The sequence below is a fragment of the Drosophila persimilis genome, unplaced genomic scaffold, assembly GCF_003286085.1.
Source record: "Drosophila persimilis strain 14011-0111.01,24,50 unplaced genomic scaffold, DperRS2 tig00000124-arrow-pilon, whole genome shotgun sequence".
NCBI lineage: Eukaryota > Metazoa > Arthropoda > Insecta > Diptera > Drosophilidae > Drosophila > Drosophila persimilis.
In genome coordinates this window covers 13,981,236-14,002,462 of record NW_020825294.1, presented here as the reverse complement: position 1 = coordinate 14,002,462, position 21,227 = coordinate 13,981,236, and the positions used below count along the sequence as shown (strand labels likewise).

Genomic DNA, 21,227 nt, shown 5'->3' with positions numbered 1-21,227 from the left:
AGCAAAACAGGGTGTCTTTTTTGAAGCTTAAGTCAACGGAATTATGCGAGAAAATAAAAAGGTTAGCTACCGCTTGGCAGAATAAGTCGTCGGACTATGACTACTACATGCTAGTGGTAAAGCAAGAGCAAGATTAGAAGTTGATCGGCAAATTTGAGATGTTTCACGGCGAGCTTGAGGAATTGGATCGAAGCGAAATTCACAGTAGTTTGTGTGACATTTTTGAGTCACTTGCCAGCTCGCTGAAGGCGGCGATTATGAGGGAAATGGCTAAGAGTAGCGGCCGCATGCCGTTTCATTCTACCTCGGTTGGAGGAAACACTCGCAATTTCTACCTCACCGTAGACAAGTACCATTCCTGCCTCCTATGCAATTGCCGACGTTTAGCGGCGAGTATGCGAACTGGACGGACTTTTATTCAATGTTTGCCACCATCATCGACAGCCATCCGGACTTAACAATTTTGCTGTGGTATTAGATTTGTTGGAAAACAGGTTCAATAATCGGCGATTGGTCTTTCAGGCACAAATCAATGAGATCTTGGCGCTCCAGACTGTGGAACCTGGGTCAGTGGTCATGCTTCGGGAGCTTTCAGACAAGTTCAATTCACATATACGCGCGCACCAGGGTTTGGGCACCACTGAGCAGATCGCAGGATGCATCGTCGTGCAGGAACTTCTCCGAAAACTTGATCCAGCGAGCCAAGAGAAGTGGGAGGAACGCTTCAACGACCCCGCATTTGCAAACTTAATTCCGTCGTGGGAATCTATGGCCTCGTTCTTGGAGCAGCGATGCAGATCATTGGAGACGATGGACTTTTCTATGGCAAGCTATACGCTGCGCGCTGTGCAACGATGGTGCTCACGAGGTCCAGCACTTTTAGAAGTTTAAAGCGCTGTTCCCTACAAATCGCCATAAAGAAGCCAAGCGGCTTTCGTTGTGTATAAATTGTCTCAGAACAGGGCATCGATCACTTCAGTGCACCTCGAGCAACTGTCGTACCTGCGGGGGTAGACACCTCCCTCATTTTGGTAGCCCTGAAGATACCGCAGTCCAAGGGAAATCAGCGCCGTATACTCCATCTCAGTCTGCGCTGTGTGAGTCTACGCGAGCATACCTACAGCGAGCATACCACTGAGCCCTCTACTTTACCGGCTACCTCGTCTGCCCCTGCCGAGCGTTGCTGGATTCCGGCTCCCAGTTGCATCTAATAACTTCTCGTTTCGCGAATCAGCTTCAGCTTCGAAAAATGAAATCCTCGACTGCAGTCACGGGAATAGTCGACTCTAGCTTCGTCACGGATGGATTTTCGGTCAACGTTAGCCTGCACTCTCGCTTATCGGATTACTCAACTCTCATCACTGCCATTGTAGCCTCTAGCATAACCGACCGACAGCCAAGCTTTGGAATTGACACTCAAAACTGGAACATTCCATCTAACATACCACTAGCTGATCCGGAGTTTTATAAGACGCAGCTAATTGTCGATCTGCTAATTGGCGCAAGTCTGTTTTTCGAGCTCCTGTGTGTTGGTCAGGTCAAGCTACTGCCAGGATTGCCTTCAATTCAGAAAACACGCTTGGGATGGGTCGTGTCTGGAAGTTGTTCGCGTTTAAAAGGTTCCTCGTTGATGGTCTCTCGCGCTCGGGCCGTAGCTGCTGAGGATAATAGTCCAGAGGATCGGCTTGAGGTGCTTCTCCGGAGGTTTTGGGAGGTAGAAAATTGCATCGAACCAATAATAAAGTCTACCAAAGAAGAGCTAGATTGTGAAGCACACTTTGTGCAGCATTTCCGTCGACTACATAAAGGCGACTATTGTGTTCGGCTGCCAGCAAAATACAATTTGGATCCCCTTGGAGAATCTTACAATCAAGCGTTTCGTAGATTCCTGACCCTTGAGAGAACGTTAGATCGTCGCCCTGATGTTAAATCTCAGTATTGTAAGATATGAATATCAGTTTATAAGATTTGAATATTAGTTTAAGATTTACTCATCGATAGTATTATAAGTAATACCAGTGTACTCGATATATCGATACTTGTCCTCGACAAGTATCGATATGCCAACACACATTCATTCATATACGACGATCAAGAAAGAAGAACATATAATAAAAACCGTGCGATTAAAAGTTTACATATCAGGTGTAGGGTTTGCCCAAAAAAAAAAAAAAAAAAAACTGCGATGAACTATGCAGACATAAGAGCGAAAACCAAAAGTGAACTTAGCGACATATTGCGTAGGCAAAACGTATATTTTGATCAAGATGCCAACATACACCAATTACGTACAGCAGTGAAAAAAATCATGGAAGACACGCATGAGCTAGGAAATACGGCGCCAAGCGCAGACGAGACTATGCAGGCAGACATTTTTGCAGTCCCGGTTGAGCGCGAGATAGATAGAGACAACCGTAGTGCACAACACGCAGTAGAAGCGGCGCCAGAAGAATATGGTGAAAATGTGCAGAAGGCTCGAGAAGCATTCATGCCGCGACAAGACAACGCTTGTTCGAAATTGACCATGCGATCAGATGAATACGAAGAAGAATCGCGCCGTTTGCAGCAGTTGGAACAAATTAAGCATATTGAAAACGGAGAAAGAGGCTATGGAGTTGGAAACGCCGAGAGATTGCATCGACTTGACACACATTGAGGCGTTGATGCGTCCATTTTCTGGAGATGACGACCAGGCTGTAACCAGTTGGATAAGTAACTTTGAGGACATTATGAATTTCCATGGTGTATCCGAGTCAAAATGCTGGATATTAGCGAAGCGGCTGCTAGGCGGATCGGCGAAGGCGTACATCGACCATGTGGCGCCTTTGACTTGGCAATTGATGCGAGCAGAATTGCTCAACGTCTTTGAGCAGAAAGTGACAGCGTGGGACATTGGAAAGCGACTGGAGGCACGGAAAATTGCAAATAATGAAAGCGCATTGCAATATTTCGTCGCAATGTGCAGCATAGCGTCGCAAGCAGACATGGCCACGAGCGATGTGGTCAAATTCATCGTAGAGGGACTGCAGGACAAGACGGGCATGGCAGCATCCATGCTATACTGCATCACACTCAACGAGTTGCGTGACAAGATGGTCACCTATGATAAGGTCAGAAGAGCTCCTGGCGTCGTAGCAATTCGTAGCGAAGGTATGACAAAGGGAAAACTAAATGTGAGTATGGCAGTTGGGCAGCAGCAAGGTGGTGGCGCAATGCGTTGCTACAACTGTCGGCAATTTGGGCACGTTATGAAGGAATGCAGTCAGCCAAAGAGACCGGATGGTGCATGTTTTAACTGTTGGAGTACCAGCCACCTATATTCGCAGTGCCCGAAACGAAAGATGGCCACTAGGGTAGCTGCAGTTCAAGATGAGGAGCGACCAGGAGAAAAAAACAACACCGATTTAGCGGCTGTCCAGTTAATCACTTTATGACTTCCGTTTGGTGAACAAAGAGGCGTCAGTATTTTTAGTCTATTTGATACAGGTAGCCCTGTAAGTTTTATTCATAAGTCTTTGATACCGAAGTCGGCTATAGTTGAAGCCTATAATGAAGTTAGGAAATACTATGGACTAGGAGGACAACCAATTCCCATATGGGGAAAATTTAAGTGCCATATTGAATTTTGCACAAAGAAATATATCGTTTTATTAAACATCGTAGATGATAACATGCTGCCTTTGCCGGTATTGTTGGGACGCGATGCCCTTAAAGTTATTGAAGTAAAATTAGTTCATAAGAAAAATATCAATGCGAAGCAACACACACCATTAAGTTCGTTAAAGCAAAAAGCTATTAGTTTAACCTGCGCGTCTTTATTCACCGAAAGTAAAAATAATATTAACATAAGACTATATGATAAGTTAGACGGTAATCAATCAGAAAGAAGCGAGCTAATCAAACGTTCTAATCCATTTAAAAATCAGACACAAGAAAACTCAAGGAATGACAAAATGGTCATCGAGAATATGAATCAAGGCGACGAATTCAGTAACTTTTGTGCGTCGGTAGAGATTGATGAAGAGGAACATATTAACGTAGGTTTCGAATTTGGCCCCACTATTGCAGAAAAGTGTAGGGAAGTTATTAAGACATACTATTTACACAAAGAATTTGACTTTAAAGCACCACCAAAGTATCAGATGCAGATTCGTGTAACAGAAACAACACCATTTCATTGTACTCCGCGTCGTTTATCCTACCATGAGAGAGAGAAAGTAGCTGAAATAGTAGATGATCTGTTAGAAAAGAAAGTAATCCGTCATAGTGAGTCTCCTTATGCTTCCCCGTTGGTCCTAGTAAAAAAAAAATCAGGAGAACTTCGAATGTGTGTCGATTACCGTGGTCTGAACAAACGAATTGTTAAAGATAATTTCCCATTGCCCCTTATTGAGGACTGTCTTGAGTTTTTAGAAAACAAGTGCTGTTTTTCCATTATAGATTTGAAAAGTGGGTATCATCAAATAGGCGTAGAAGAAAAATCAGTTCCGTATACATCGTTTGTGACACCGCAAGGACAGTATGAGTACTTGAGAATGCCCTTTGGGTTAAAAAATGGATCCGCTATTTTTCAAAGATTTATTTCGGAGCTCTTGAGAGACTTTATTAGGAACAAAAGCATTGTAGTGTACATGGATGATATATTAGTAGCGACTAAAACAGTTGAAGAACACATGGATATATTAAAAAGACTATGCATTCGGTTTAGCGAGCAAAATTTAGAGATAAATCTAAAAAAGTGTAGGTTTGTCAATCGAAACATCGATTTCCTGGGGTATAAAGTTAATCAAAACGGAATAGTTCCTAGTGATTCCCATATTGAGGCCTTGAAAAAATACCCAGTCCCTCAAAATGTAAAAGCACTGCACTCATGCTTGGGATTCTTTTCGTATTTTCGACGTTTCATGTTGTCATTTGCGACGACAGCTAAGCCCTTGGTGCAGTTGTTAAAAGAAGGTGGTCCGTTTCCCATGAATAGAGAACAGGTGAAGACGTTTGAAACTCTTAAGAAAACGTTGGCAAATCCTCCGGTATTAGCCATTTTTAGCCCAAATAGAGAAACGGAATTACATACAGACGCAAGTTCATATGGCTATGGCGCAATACTGATGCAAAGACAAGATGATGGGAAGATGCACCCTGTGTCCTATTATTCTGGCAAAACAACAGAAAGAGAATCACGTTATCATAGTTTCGAACTAGAGACATTGGCTATAATTTATGCATTGAGGCGTTTTAGAGCATATTTGGAGCATAGGTCCTTCAAAATAATCACGGATTGTAATTCGTTAGTACAGACGTTAACCAGAAAGTCAATTAGTCCTAAGATAGCACGGTGGTCCCTAGAGTTAGAGAACTATGATTACTCCATTATGCACAGACCTGGGGCCAGTATGTCGCACGTTGATGCGCTGAGCAGACAAGATCAAGTGACGAATATGTTAGAGGATGGTTATAGAGTCAAATACGGTTTAGAAAAGTCTAATTTAGAAAAAGATGAGAGTAGAAAGCAATATACAAGGAATAGTGTAAGTAGAGACAACCCTGGTAGTGAGCATAGAGGTACCGTAGAGAACCCTGTGATTAAGTGTAGAGAATTAAATATCAGTAGAGAGCGTAGTAGTACAGTAGAGAACCCTGCGATTGAGTGTGGAGAATCAAGTGCAGTAGGAAGTAGATTGGGAAATAGGTGGAAGTCTGATGATAGAGAGAACCTTGGTAGTGATTGTAGAGATAACATAGAGAATAGTGAATATAGGGAAGAGGATGGATCGAAGATTGAAATTAGAGATTTGAGCCAATGTAGAGGAAGCGTTAACGATGTGGTGGGGGGAGTAAAGTACATTAGTAGTAGGAATTCAGATAAAGTGAAAAAATGTGTTGAGGATACAGTAGAGAGGGACAAGTTAGAGTTTCAGGAGGAAAGATTACTAAAATCATTGATAGTTGGGGTAGTAGGTGCAACGCCAGAAGATGTTGATTTGATATTGCAAACAGAACAGATGCGAGACAAGGAAGTAGTTAGGATTCGAAAAATGCTAGAGGATGGAATTGAAGTAGATTTTGAAATGATAGATGGTATTGTTTACAAGAGGAGTTGTGAAAACAAACTATGTTTCTATGTACCAATGTGTATGGAAGAGCAGTTGATAAGGCGGTCACACGAAAAACTAGGACATCTGGCCGCAGAGAAGTGCGTGAGTGACCTTTTGAGGACCTACTGGTTTCCGTCAATGTCGAGTACATTGGTATTTCTTATAATACTATCGATGAGTAAATCTTAAACTAATATTCAAATCTTATAAACTGATATTCATATCTTACATTCGGGCAACCTGACTACAGATCGCCCACGATCTACACACTAAGGCATACAGTTGGTTAAACATTTCTTATTCGGTATTGTCTTACTTAACATACTATTTCATCGATTAACAACATGAGACCATGGTTTTATCCTTACACTCTACCCAGGGTTTAAGCCTTGCTGGTTCTAGTATACTTCGGAATGGCATTTGCGTCAACTGACAGTCCTCAATGTCGACAACCTCATAACGATCATTATCCAACACTCTATTGATCCTGTACGGTCCTCGATACTTTGGTGCGAACTTCTTATTGATCCCAGGTGTTGTGTCCACATGCCGGACTGCTACATAGTCACCAGGTTCATACTTTAATGTGGCTCTATGTTTATGGGCTCTCATTTCTTTTCTGCGACAACCGTATGTTCTCACTTGCTATTTCTCTTATAGTTTCCAACTCTCTAAGTTCTGACGCTAACTTCTCCTCTAGGTATTCGGTTAATTCATCTACAACGGGTCCTTTCTGGGGTATTCCAAATAACAATGTGCTAGGTGTCTTTTTCGTACTGCTGTTAACGGAGTTATTAATGGCGTGCTCTACCTTGCTCATCAACCTATACCAATCGGCTTGCTCAAGGGGCTCTGACAGTTTTCCTAACATAGGAGTAAGAACACGATTCACCCGCTCCACTTGGCCATTCGCCTGCGGTGCACCTGTAGCTACCTTAATGTGCTCTATCCCTCTCTCCTGCAGAAAACTAGAGAACTCTAACGAGGTGAAACAGGTCCCACGATCTGATATTATCCTAGTAGGGCGACTATAGAAATCAAAATATTTACTTAAGGCATCCTTCGCTTCCCGCGTGCTGGTACTATTAACCGGGAACAATTTGACAAACTTAGTGAATGCATCTATTACCACAAGGAGGTGTTTTCGCTTAGATCTAATACTCGGCAATGGACCCAAATGATCAACATGTAGGGTATGAAAAGGAACACACGACTTTGGGATACTATGGAGCATTCTGTTATGGATTGTTTTAGGCATCGAGTGTAGTATACACGGTAGACAGTTTCTGATGAACCTTGTCGAGGACAAGTATCGATATGCCAACACACATTCATTCATATACGACGATCAAGAAAGAAGAACATATAATAAAAACCGTGCGATTAAAAGTTTACAGTATGCAGCATTTATAAAGGAGTACCTTGACTTAGGCCATATGCCTCAGGTTCCTACCCAGTCAATCAGCAACTGCCGATATTTTTTGCCTCACCATTGCGTCATGAAGGAAGATAGTTCTACGACCAAGATTCGCGTCGTTTTTGATGGATCCGCTTCAACCTCATCTGGATATTCCCTGAACGACTTTTTAATGGCTGGTCCCGTAATCCAACCCAAACTGTTTGCGCTACTATACCTCCATGGAGGAGGTCACCATGGTGCGGGTGTGGCGTGAGTTTCTCGACCTGATACCCTCGTACAGCGAGAATCTGCCCATCTTTCGGGACATTTCACACAGCATGCAGCAATGCGGCATTCGGCTGAACAAACAAGAGGTTCGCCGTCGCATCAATAGCTATCGCAATAAGTATTTAACGGAACGGAGTCGCGTGGAGGGCGATCCGGAGTACACACCGGAATGGCGTCTGTACCAGATTGTAGACTGCCTTTTCAATCCAGAGCGACCCTCGGTGGACATTCACCTGGTACAGAATGTGCTCGAGTCGGCGGCCATGCAGGTGCGCAGCGAGCATCCGGATCTGCCGAACATACCTAGCTCAATGTCCAGGGCACCTTATGTGAAGTTCAATCGCGATCCGGACGGCTGTGCCTTCCTGGAGGGCCCATCACCAACACCGCCGCAACAGACCCAAAATTTTCCCGAAATGCTGCACTTTTCTCAGAATCCAGTCAAGACTGAACCCAAGCCGCTTGAGGCGGACGAAGCCGACAGTCCAACTTACGCAGAGAGTGCCATACGACGGACACCCTTGATGCCCGCCAATTATCAGCTCCAGCTACCCGTGGAGGAGCGCATGGAGATGGGGGCGAACGGTCAGATGGAGTACGTTGGAAAGAAAAAGCGCGGACGACGCAGCATTTTGCCGCGCGTGGGACAGATCTCGCTGGCCCAATTAGAGGCCTTGCGCATGCAGAACGGAGAGCTGGAGCGGCAGAATGAGAACAGCCAGATGGAGTTGGAGTTCAAGGAGCGGCAATACAACGAGCTAGAGCAGACCCTCGACCTCTGGATGCACCAGCAAGAGATGTTTTTGCTCCACTTTGAGCGCCTGGGCTTCAAAACCGCGGAGGACTAGCCTCCCCTTTCAAACCCCTCTTCGTTGATCTATTGAATAGTTAGCTTTAATTGTGGGAAAAAAAACTCCAGCTCATACGATGTACAAACCACCTTATAGGCTATAGCGAACCGAAGATACATTTACGGTCTAATTTTTTGGATCAGTTTTTTTGTCATTTAAGAACTAGTCAAAATGAATTGACAGCTAAACTACTTATAGAAGAGATTTCTGGAACTTTTAGTTTAATTTTCAGTTCAATAACTAATACTTAAGCTCTAAACAATTTGCAGGAAGCAAAATACATATGTTTTAAGTTCATTTTTGATTCGCTTGAAATTTAAGCAATGAAGAAGTTGGAAAATGATATTCTTTCTCGATTTCGGTCATACGCCGTTGCAATTACGGGAGATATCTGTAAGATGTATGGTTGTGTAAGAGTCTCGACCGAGGATAGCAACTTGCAGTGTATTCTGTGGAGAAACTCCAAGGAAGAAGACTTGCGTGTGTTTCAATTGGACACCGTTAATTATGGGACGAAGCCTGCCTCCTATCTATCTGTGCGAGCGATGCATCAGTTGGCAATGGACGAGCAGATGGCGTTTCCAGGTGGAGCTGAAATCCTTCGCCGTGACTTCTACGTGGATGACTTGATATCTGGAGCCAGCTCGCAGGAGGAGGCTATCCGAATTCGGGAGCAAACTACAGGAATTTTGTCTAGAGGTCAGTTCAGATTGAGGAAATGGTGTTCGAACGTTCCTGCTGTGCTGGATGGAGTTCCGGAAGAGGACAAGGAAACATTTTTGAAGATCAACGATGGCAGCCATGTGACTAAAACTTTAGGACTTGCGTGGGATCCGGTTTCTGATCTACTATTATTTTCGTTCTCGGGCCTTCAATCTTCGATTGAATTTCCTCGGCTTGTACTCCTTCCAGGCTCTACGCTGGAAATTCACGGATTTTGCGATGCCAGCATCGAGGCTTATGGTGCAAGTTAACGTACCCAATTCTATTGAGCTCTTATACGAGTTGTAAACAATCTTTGGCTTTCCAAAACAAAAACAACTTCAATCTTGGGCCTCCGCCTAATTGATTTCTAAGATGTACAATCTCAAGCGTAGTAAAAATTAAGATCGCGCAATGCCTTGGCCCGGAATTCCTTTGTGACCCTCTACTTAAATCTATATCAGTGAAGTTCGAAGTAAAATAAAAACTTTTTAAAAACACAATCCGCTACCGCAGTTATTTAATTGGCGCCCAACGTGGGGCGACGTTGTATAAAAAGCACCGAATAATAAAAGTGTTGCGTCGTGCCGAAACCCGAAGGACAATTAATTAATGGAATAAATCCTTCAAATTTAAAAACGCGGAGTGACTGTGTGATATAAGATAAAAAAAAGTGAGATAAAAAGGAAACAAACGGGAGCTTAGGGTATGCAAAAATAAATACAATATACAATACAAATACAAATACAATACAAAATACAAATAAATACAAAAGCTAATCAAGACAATTCAAAAATACAAAAAAACCAAAAAAACCCAAAGTCTTTAAACAAAACCAACCAAAACAAAACACAAAGAAAGTGAAACTATCAGCTAAACCAAAGAAGGAAGACCCCCAGAAGACCCAGTTAAACAAAGAAATTTAAGAAGGAAGACCCGTTCGAAGACCTGTCAGCCAAATCAAGAAGGAAGACCCGTTCGAAGATCTGTCAGCCAAACTAAGAAGGACGACCCCTACCGGATAGTTCGTTAGCAAAAGTTGTATTAATAAATATATAAGTTCAATTAGGTTATATTAGATTATAAAAACAAACATATAAGAAAAATTAAGGTGGATCAACTAACTTTAGATTTTGAAAAACTAAAAATGATTAACTCACAAACAAGGACCGATCTCACTGCAGATCTGGTCAAACAATTAATAGCACTTCAAATTTCACAAGTACAGGAGCAAATTGTAAATTTAAAACAACAAATAGAAACTAAATCCGATCAGGTATCAGATTATCAGGCAGAAACATTAGACGAGACAATAAAAGATGACACCACATTAAAGGTAATAGAATCCCTACCAATTTTCAATGGTGGATTAAACCAATACGTAGGATGGAGGGAAGCTGCAGAAACTGCAGTGAAGTTATATAAGAAAGGAAGTAAGCAATATTGCATTAACAATTTTGAGAAACAAAATAACAGGACCAGCACATGACGCACTGACCAACCACGGGACAGTTTTAAATTTTGATGCCATACTTTCACGACTTGACTTTGTTTACAGTGACAAGAGACCAATTTACATAATAGAACAGGAGTTAAGCGTTCTCCGACAAGGGAACCTTTCAATTATAGATTTCTATAACGAGGTTAACAAGAAAATGACCTTGTTAATAAATAAGACAATAATGACTCACGGAAAGGACAGTGAAATCACCAAAGAATCAAATAAAAAAATTAGAGACAATGCCTTACGCATTTTTGTCACTGGCCTAAACGGCGGTATTGCAGAAATCCTATTTTCATTGAATCCCCCAGATTTACCGAATGCCTTGGCAAAGGTACAGGAGTTGCAACCTAATAACATTCGGGCCCAATTTGCCTACCAATTCAGCGGTCCCAGAAATTCAGGGAATAATAATTACAATACCTTAAGATTCAACCAACGACAACCTAGGACTAACAGTTCACCATTCGACCAAAAAAGGGATTTTCAGAGGAATAACATGTCTTGGGGACAAACCTATTTCTTGGGTAATAGACAACAAAATCAGGCCCCAGAACCAATGGATGTAGACGAATCGATACAAATCCGGAACCGACAGAACAGCAATCAATTCAGGGGAAATAATAACAGTAGAAATTATCGGGAGAATACTAACGGTTATTATAGGAGAAATAATAACAATTATAACCAAGCTCAGCATTTTAGGGCAAACGTAGTACCGAATAATCAGTATAACGACAATCAAGCGCAGAAACGAAAGCCAAACGAAATGTCGGAACAACCGGCTAATAAAGCAATGAGGATAATTAACATTGAGGAGGATCATTTTTTAGATCAGCCCCCGAAGTAGGACTGCCCTACTTAAAAAGAGTAGATAAAAAAATAAACAGAGAATTAAAAGTTTTGATAGATACGGTAGCAACTTCCTGTTATATAAAAAAGGGAATTTACGAAAATAAAAAAGAATTATCTATTTATAAGAAAGTTGCTACAGTGAATGGGTTTTCAATAATTAAATATTTCCATAATATAACTATTTTCAACACAAAACAAGTGTTTTATGAAATAGATGGAATGGAGGCAGATTTACTAATAGGTTTTAACCTATTAAAGAAAATCGGAGCTGTTATTGATACAGGAAAGGGGACTTTAAGTTATAAAGACAATGAGGAGAAACTAATATATGACGAGGTCCTTTCTTTAAACAAATTAACATTTATAGAAGGAAAAACCATCCTTCCGTTGAAGGAATATATAATAAAAAAATATTTTGAAGAAGAAAAAGAAATGAAAAGTGATTCAGTAAAGGTAGAAGGAAGTTTATATAGCTTGGGATCAAAAAATCCTGAGCACGCCGACGAAGAATTATCCGTCAATAGTTTGGGATTCAAATATCCTGAACCTGCCGTCGTTAAATTATCCGACATCCAAAGTTTTAATAGTTTGGGATTAAAATATCCTGAGCACGCCGTCGTTGAATTATCCGACATTAAAAGTTCGAATAGTTTGGGATTAAAGAATCCTGAACACGCCGTCGTTGAATTATCCGACAATGAACAATTTAAAAGTTTGAGATGCAAAAATCCTGAACGCGCCGTCGTAGAAATATCCGAAATTCATAATTATGCAAATTCTGAATTGAAAAAAATGAAATTGTATAACACAATAACCTACAAAGAGGACAATTTAGAAAATCTAAGAGAGAAAATGGTATCTATCATCGAAGAAGACCATGCCAATATAAATTTACAGTTACCGTTCAGAACGGATATAAAAGGAGAGATTAACACTGAACATGATAGACCGGTATATGGCAAGCAGTATCCATACGCTTATTCGGTTAACGATTTCGTTAATAACGAAATAAGTAAAATGTTAGATGAAGGTATAATCAGACCTAGTAAAAGCCCATATAATTCACCGGTAATAGTAGTACCAAAGAAGGGAGTAAATGAGGACGGAACTCCTAAACATAGATTAGTAATAGACTTTAAGAAACTTAATGAAAACACTGTTCGGGCCAGCCGCTGAGGAATAACCGTAACTTTAACATTATTATTGTAAGAGCAGAGAGAGCCGCCTATGTTGTAAGACGTTGACGTTCTGCAGAGCTGCTGCGCTCTCCCGCTAAAGGGGCTCTCTGCCGCCGCCACTTCGGCAATTACTTTGATCTGCTGCCGCCACTTCGGCAGCCACTTTGATCTAACGCCGTCGTCTATAGTTTAGTTCTATGTTAACCCCTCTGCGCATTGGTTGCATATCGATCTCGCATAAAGTTTATCTGGCAATAGCAAGCAATCCGCTTCCGCTAAGCCACCAAGATTAAATACGAATTATAAAGTTTAACCCAAAATCTCTTTTCATCTTGAAACACATAGGTGCCAAAAAAGCTTGGCATCTCAAACATTGGTGACCCCGACGTGATATAAAACCATTGCTTAATCGCGTTCCGTTAAAACACTTATTAATTATTAATTATTATTATTAAAACACTTACAGCCGCGGTTCTTGACTTTTCGTGTCTTGCATTCTCGCTCTCGCGTCTATACATCGTCGCTTAAGCGGTATTTCATTTTCCGTTGTTGTGTCGATTGCACAACGGCTAACATGGACAACGATCCAAATACAGGCGCGGGCGGAAATATTGTGGTGGCTGATTCCAGACTGAGTCTGTATAAACGTAAAAGTCAGTCATTATATGATCGATTGCACAGGCTTGGCGAATCCTTCGCGGGGAATAAAATCGATAAGCTGACCGCCGCGGAAGTCGAGGTGCGCCTTGATATGTTGGCAGAAATTCGAGAGGAGTTTAATAAGGCCCATAATGAGTTGGAGGCTCTCGATCAAAACGAGATTGGGAGTGAGCTGCGCGAAATCTTCGATACTCTTTTCATATCGTTGAAAGCTGAGTTGCTGGCTGCTGTTGAAGTAAGCCAGTCACACGCCGCTGCCCATTCTACGACTCTGCCAAGCCATTCCGGACATAGTACCATCATCATGGCTCACAAGCAGCGACTTCCTGAGCTGAAGGTGCCGAAGTTTTCTGGTGGATACGTGGAGTTCTCGGATTTTATGGCAATGTTCAAATCGGTGATTGAAGCGGATGCGGATCTCAGTGACATCGAGAAATTCCAGCACCTTCGCTCTTGCCTCGCTGATGCGGCTTTGGATTCGGTTCGATCGTTGGAGCTCTCCAGTGCCAATTATCGTGCGGCTCTGGATATACTTAGTAAACGCTTTAATAACAAAAGACTTGTTTTCCAGGCACACATCAAGAAGATTCTTGGGCTAAAGAGGGTAGACTCGCCTTCTGCTAAAAGGCTTCGGGAGTTTTCGGATGCAGTCAATTTACACATGCGAGCGTTGCAGACATTGGGAACTGCTGAGGAGATTTCGGGATTCATGGTTATCAACATGCTGCTGCAGAAGTTGGATTCGAAGACGCAAACCAAATGGGAGGAGCACACATCGTCGGATGCTATACCTACCGCAGAGGAATTCTTCGAATTCTTGCAGCAACGCTGCCAGAAAATGGAGCGATTGGAATATGCTACAGCGACACACGCTAGTAGCGATCAGGTGGGAAAAAACCATTCCTATACGCAGGTTAAGAAAACGTTTGTAGCTTCCAACTCTTCCGCCGACCCGTCTGTATGCGTCTTTTGCCACTCAGCGGGCCATGGAATATACTCGTGCAAGATATTCGGAAATCTCTCACCGTTGCTGCGCCACAAAGAAGTGAAGAAGCTTTCCCTATGCTTCAATTGCCTAAAACCGGGGCACCGGACCCGCGCATGCAATAGTGGAAAATGTCGAGTATGCGGCGGTAGGCATCATAGTTTGTTGCACTTCGATAGTATACAGTCCACAACACAAGGCTGCCCAGGTATTACTCCTCCCGATCTGGCCGTTCAACCGGACACTCTTTCCGTTGCTCAAAATTCTGCTAGCAGCTCGTCTCTACCTTCGTCTACCTCTCTTGCTGCCCAAGGTCTTCACTCTGATGTCGTGCTTCTGGCTACAGCCGTGGTTCTCGTGAAGAATCGGTCTGGCGTTTTAGTTCCTTGTCGTGCCATCTTAGATTCAGGATCGCAGCTGCATCTCGTCACATCCAGGTTCGCCCAGCAGCTTCAGCTTAGGAGAACTCAATCGTCTGCACTTGTGTCTGGGCTGGGCGATACCAGCGTTTCTACTGAGGGATCCACCATAAGCATTTGTATGCATTCTCGCACCTCTGCTTACACAACTACGCTTACTGCTCTCATCGCCCCCACGATTACCGATTCTCAACCAAGTATGACAGTAAATGTATCCGATTGGCGTATTCCATCTAACATTCAGCTCGCTGATCCTGCATTTTTCAATCCTCAACGGGTTGATCTTCTCATTGGTGCGAGCGTGTTTTATGATCTCCTCTGCGTAGGGCAAATCAAACTCACCGATGGACTGCCTCTTCTGCAGAAGACCCGGCTTGGGTGGATCGTATCTGGCGGTGGACAGAAGATATCAAGCTCGGCGCTTTTGGCCACGCACAATTGTCCAGATTCGGTAGCTGAGATGGAAGCAAGGTTGGATAAAACTCTTCGTATGTTTTGGGAAGTCGAGAATTGTGTGGAGGCTGGGTTGAATACCAAAGAAGAAGACGATTGTGAAGCACATTTCGTAAGCCACCTTTCACGGTTGCCATCCGGGGAGTATGCAGTTCGTCTGCCGCTAAATAACAATACTGATCGTTTAGGAGAATCTTATGCTCAGGCTTATCGACGGTTCATCAGTCTGGAGCGAAAACTGGAGCGTAATCCTACACTCAAGGAGCGGTATTCCGCCTTTATGAGGGAGTACATTGATTTGCATCATATGCACCAAGTCAACCCTGATTCCCGTAGCCTCTGCAAATATTTCTTGCCTCATCACTGTGTCCTAAAGGAGGACAGTACGACGACAAAACTCCGTGTCGTTTTCGATGGATCCGCAGCTACATCAACTGGATATTCTCTAAATGATGTGATGATGACAGGCCCTGTTATTCAGCCTGCATTGTTCAACATATTGATTCGCTTTCGAACATATCCAGTCGCTCTCACTGGGGACATTTGTAAAATGTACCGCTGCGTACGAGTGTCTCCACCCGACAATTTGTATCAGTGCATCCTATGGCGAGATTACATCGACGATTACGGGACGAGGGCTGCATCATTTTTAGCGGTCCGCGCAATCCACCAGCTGGCCATCGACGAGGGTGAATCCTACCCTCTTGGCTCAGCTGCTCTGCGGCAGGAGTTTTACGTGGATGACCTTATTTCGGGCGGTAATTCGATCGCACAGGTCATGGACAAGATGCACCAAACATCAGCTTTACTGTCCCGTGGTAACTTTAGACTTAGGAAATGGTGCTCCAGTCACCAGGAAGTACTTGAGGGAACCGACATGATGGAAGCGACATAGCCAAAACTCTCGGCTTAGCGTGGGACCCTGCTTCGGATCAGCTGCTTTTTGCCTTGTCCGCACTGGACACAAACTCAAAGCCATCAAAGCGGTCGGTTTTATCTACGATTACGCGGTTCTACGACCCTCTTGGATTGATAAATCCAGTCATTGTCAGGTGCAAAATCTTCCTTCAGCAGCTTTGGAGAGAAAATTTGGATTGGGATGAAAGCCTACCCTCAGCGTTGCATTCAACTTGGATGGACTTGAGAAATAGTTTGGCAAGCATTTCTCGGATCTCATTTCCTCGCTTGGTTCTTCGTTCTAGTGTGGCTACAGAAGTTCACGGATTCTGTGATGCCAGCTTAGAAGCATATGGCGCTTTCGTGTATGTCGTGTCCAGGGAAGCCCAGTCTTCGAGCCACGTTTTGTGCTCAAAGTCGCTAAAGACTATATCGATTCCTAAGCTGGAATTAAGTGGAGCCCATTTGCTTGCGAAAATCATGCAGAATGTAAAGGACATGGGAATCTTTACAGGTCGGTTCTATTGCTGGTCGGATTCGTCAACAGCATTATCTTGGATTAGGGACGAGCCAGCTAAATTTCAAGTTTTCGTGGCAAATCGAGTGGCATCAATTCAGGAGTTGACGGCAGCCATGGAATGGCGCTATGTTCCCACATCTTTAAATCCTGCTGATATTCTCTCGAGAGGCTCGCTTCCCAACCATCTTATCCAGTCAGAGCTATGGTTTCACGGCCCATCCTTTTTGCTAGGCTCCAAGGATAAGTGGCCTGTATCTCCATCTAACAACATAGCAACTTTGGAGCTTCGCAAGAGAGGATTGCTAATCACGTCTCCACATGCCGATCTCACGTCCGGATGCAAATTTGCGAATTCATTCTTTCGCATGCAGCGCACATTCGCCTACATGCATAAATTTATACATCGTCTTAGGCATCCAGGACTCACCGTTTCTGATATTCGGCAAGGAACGCATCTTCTAATTCGACACATTCAGCTGGCAAATTTGTGGATGGACATAGAGGAGATTCGGCGCAATGGTCAAGTCATGAAATCCAGTTCTATTAGTTCGCTCAACCCGTTCATCGATCATTCTGGACTACTTAGAGTTGGAGGTCGTCTTGGAAACTCATCGCTAGGATTTGACGCTCAGCACCCGCTCATTCTGCCAAAGGGACATTCCATTACCTTTGCGCTGATAAGATATTATCATGAAAGAAACCTCCATGCCGGACCTCGCGCCTTGCTATCCAAAATTCGGCTGGAATATTGGCCCATTGGAGGTGTTAAGGCAGTGTCAAGGGTCGTCAGCAGATGTGTGAGATGCTTCAGGACTAGGCCGCGCATGGTCGAACACATCATGGGAGACCTACCTAAGGAACGTTTGGAAGGATCTCGAGCTTTTGAAGTCACTGGAGTAGATTACTGTGGACCTTTTTTCTACCGATCAGAAATCCGCACAAGGCCTCCGATCAAGTGCTACATTAGCGTATTAATCTGCTTCACTTCTAAGGCTATACACATGGAGCTCGTAAAGGATTTGACCACTGCATCGTTTCTAGGCGCACTAAAGCGCCTTCACTTCCACTCGAGGAAGGCCAAGTCAAATTTGGTCGGACAATGCGACAAACTTCGTTGGGGCCAAGAACGAGCTTCTGGAGCTAAAGAAGCTTTGTCTGAGCGAACCGCATATGAAGGAGGTCCACGAATCCTGCTTGGCTGACTCGATCGACTGGCGTTTCATCCCACCTCGCTCTCCGCATTTTGGCGGGTTGTGGGAAGCGGCCGTGAAGACCGCAAAATATCACTTGTACCGCTCAGTTGGACCATCTGTGCTTAGCTTCGACGAGCTGCGCACTCTGATCTGTCAGATCACTGCAATTGTTAACTCTCGCCCTTTGCTCTCGCTTTCAGAAAATCCTGATGATTTAGACGTTTTGACTCCTGCTCATCTGCTTTTAGGCGGCCCCCATGAGAAAATCCTCGAGCCTGACCTAACGAAGCTGAACTACAATCGTCTGGATGGCTGGCAGCGGGTCACCCAACTAAAACAAATATTTTGGAGCCGTTGGCGCGAAGAGTATCTCACTCTTTTGCAAGAGCGCGCGAAGTGGCGTACCCCCGCGCAAAACATCTGCAAGAACGACCTCGTTCTGGTGAAGGACGAAAATCTTCCTCCAATGCGTTGGCCACTGGCTAGAGTGGTCGATGTTGTTTTGGGCAAGGACGGAGTGTGTCGCGTCGCTGACCTGAAGACATCCTCAGGAAACATCAGGAGGGCCGTCACTCGGCTATGTTTGCTGCCCCTTAAGGAATCTGTTGAGAGACTAGCTCCCAACGGGGGGAGTATGTTCGGGCCAGCCGCTGAGGAATAGCCGTAACTTTAACATTATTATTGTATGAGCAGAGAGAGCCGCCTATGTTGTAAGACGTTGACGTTCTGCAGAGCTGCTGCGCTCTCCCGCTAAAGGGGCTCTCTGCCGCCGCCACTTCGGCAATTACTTTGATCTGCTGCCGCCACTTCGGCAGCCACTTCGATCTAACGCCGTCGTCTATAGTTTAGTTCTATGTTAACCCCTCTGCGCATTGGTTGCATATCGATCTCGCATAAAGTTTATCTGGCAATAGCAAGCAATCCGCTTCCGCTAAGCCACCAAGATTAAATACGAATTATAAAGTTTAACCCAAAATCTCTTTTCATCTTGAAACACATAGGTGCCAAAAAAGCTTGGCATCTAAAACAAACACCATACCGGATATATACCCTATGCAAGATCCTTCAGTAATCCTTGCCAATTTAGGTAAAGCGAAGTATTTCTCGGCCATTGATTTAGAGTCAGGTTTCTATCAGATTTTAATGAGGGAATCAGATATTGAAAAAACATCTTTTTCCATAAATAACGGCAAATATGAATTTCTAAGAATGCCTATGGGATTGACGAACGCTCCCAGAATTTTCCAAAGGGCAATGGACGATATACTTAGAGAACAAGTTGGGAAAACTTGTCACGTTTATATGGACGATATAATAATATTTTCAAAAACTATAGAACAACATTATAAAGATCTAATTCATATAATACAGATATTGCAAAGCGCTAACATGAAAATTTCCCTAGAAAAGTCTAAATTCTTTCAATTGGAAACCAAATTTCTGGGATACATTGTTTCCCAAAATATCATTAAAACAGATCCAGACAAAATCTCCACAATACAAAACTATCCAATTCCTAAAAATATCAGAGAGCTACGTAGCTTCTTAGGACTAACAGGGTATTACAGAAAATTTGTCCGAAATTATGCCACAATTGCCAAACCATTAACAAAATATCTGAGTGGAGTCAATGGGAAAGTTTCACGAAGGGCATCCAAGAAAACATTAATACAGCTGGATGAACCAGCAATTGGAGCATTTAATAATTTAAAGGACAGTTTAATAGCACATATTGAATTAGTACAACCAGATTATAATAAAAAATTTACATTAACCACAGATGCATCGGACATAGCAATAGGTGCGGTTTTGTCGCAAGATGGGAATCCCATAACATTTATTTCTAAAACTTTAAGTAAAACCGAGCAATTATATGCTACTAATAAAAAGGAATTATTAGCTATTGTATGGGCATTAAAAAATTTGCGAAATTATTTATACGGAGTGAGTGGAATTGAAATACATACAGATCACCAACCTTTGTCCTTTGCAATGTCGCAAAAATGAAACGTTGGTATTACTTCATAGAAAGTTTCACACCAAAAATCATTTATAAGCCAGGCTCAACTAACGTAGTAGCGGACGCTTTATCTCGGATTAAAATTAATCATATGACAGATAGTGATGTCGACCAGACAGAATCAGAATCAGACATAAATACTCAGCATTCAGCAGAGAGTAGTTTTGAAAACGTCATTCAAGAGACTAGCAAGCCTCTAAACCAATTTAAACAGCAGCTACTATTAGCGCAAGGGAGATTCACAGTTCATGAGTTAGTAAGAGTTTATGAAAATACCCGACATATTATTGAATTTGATACGGTTGACAATCTGCTAATCATTTTAAAAGAATTTATTCAGCCTCACTTAACCACAGGAATACACTGCACTTTAGAAGATTTATACCTTATCCAAAATAAGCTAAAGGAAAACTTCATAAATAAATTTCTCTTCACGAGAAAGTTCCTCCAAGATGTAGTAAATTCAGAAGATAAAGCTATAATTATAGAAGAAACACATTGCAGAGCCCAGAGAGGACTAGACGAAAATTACAAACAAATAACTAAGCTGTATTATTGGCCAAACCTGCACAAAAAATTAAAAGAATATATAAAAAATTGTGAGATCTGTAACAAAAACAAATATCACAGACACCCTGTAAGAATTCCAATTGGGGAAGCTCCCATTCCAGCAAAAGAAGGCGATCAATTACACTTAGACATATACTATGCCCAAAACCTAACATTCATAACTTGTATAGATTCTTATTCCAAATACTTGGTGGTCAAGGAAATTCAAAGTAAATTAAACATTGAAAATAAGGTAATGGAAATTTTGCCTGACAACGAACCAAGCTTTACTTCAGCACAATTTAGATCATTCATACAAAGAAGTAACTTAACTATTTATTATGCTGATCCCAGACACAGTACCTCAAATGGTCAGGTAGAAAGGGTACATTCCACACTAACAGAAATAGCGCGGTGCATCAAGGATGAACTAAATCTAACAGATTATTCAGAAATAATAATAAGGGCGGCACTGAAATATAACCTGACGATACATTCAACGACCAATCAAATGCCATATGACATATTGTATAACAAAATAGAACACAAACATAATCCAATATTACTTAAGGAAGCTCAGACCAAAATGCTTAAGCTACATAACAAAGAAAGAAGAGAAAAAGATTATAAAATAGGAGAAGTAGTTTATGAAAAGAAATTCG

General features: G+C 42.6%; 1 protein-coding gene across 1 annotated transcript; it reads left to right on the top strand.

Moving 5' to 3' along the window:
• Positions 1-7,733: 7,733 nt before the first annotated feature.
• LOC6603592 lies at positions 7,734-8,630 on the top strand. Its single transcript, XM_002028536.1, has one exon. It carries the CDS (start codon positions 7,734-7,736, stop codon positions 8,628-8,630), a length of 897 nt encoding a protein of 298 aa, XP_002028572.1.
• Positions 8,631-21,227: the final 12,597 nt, after the last annotated feature.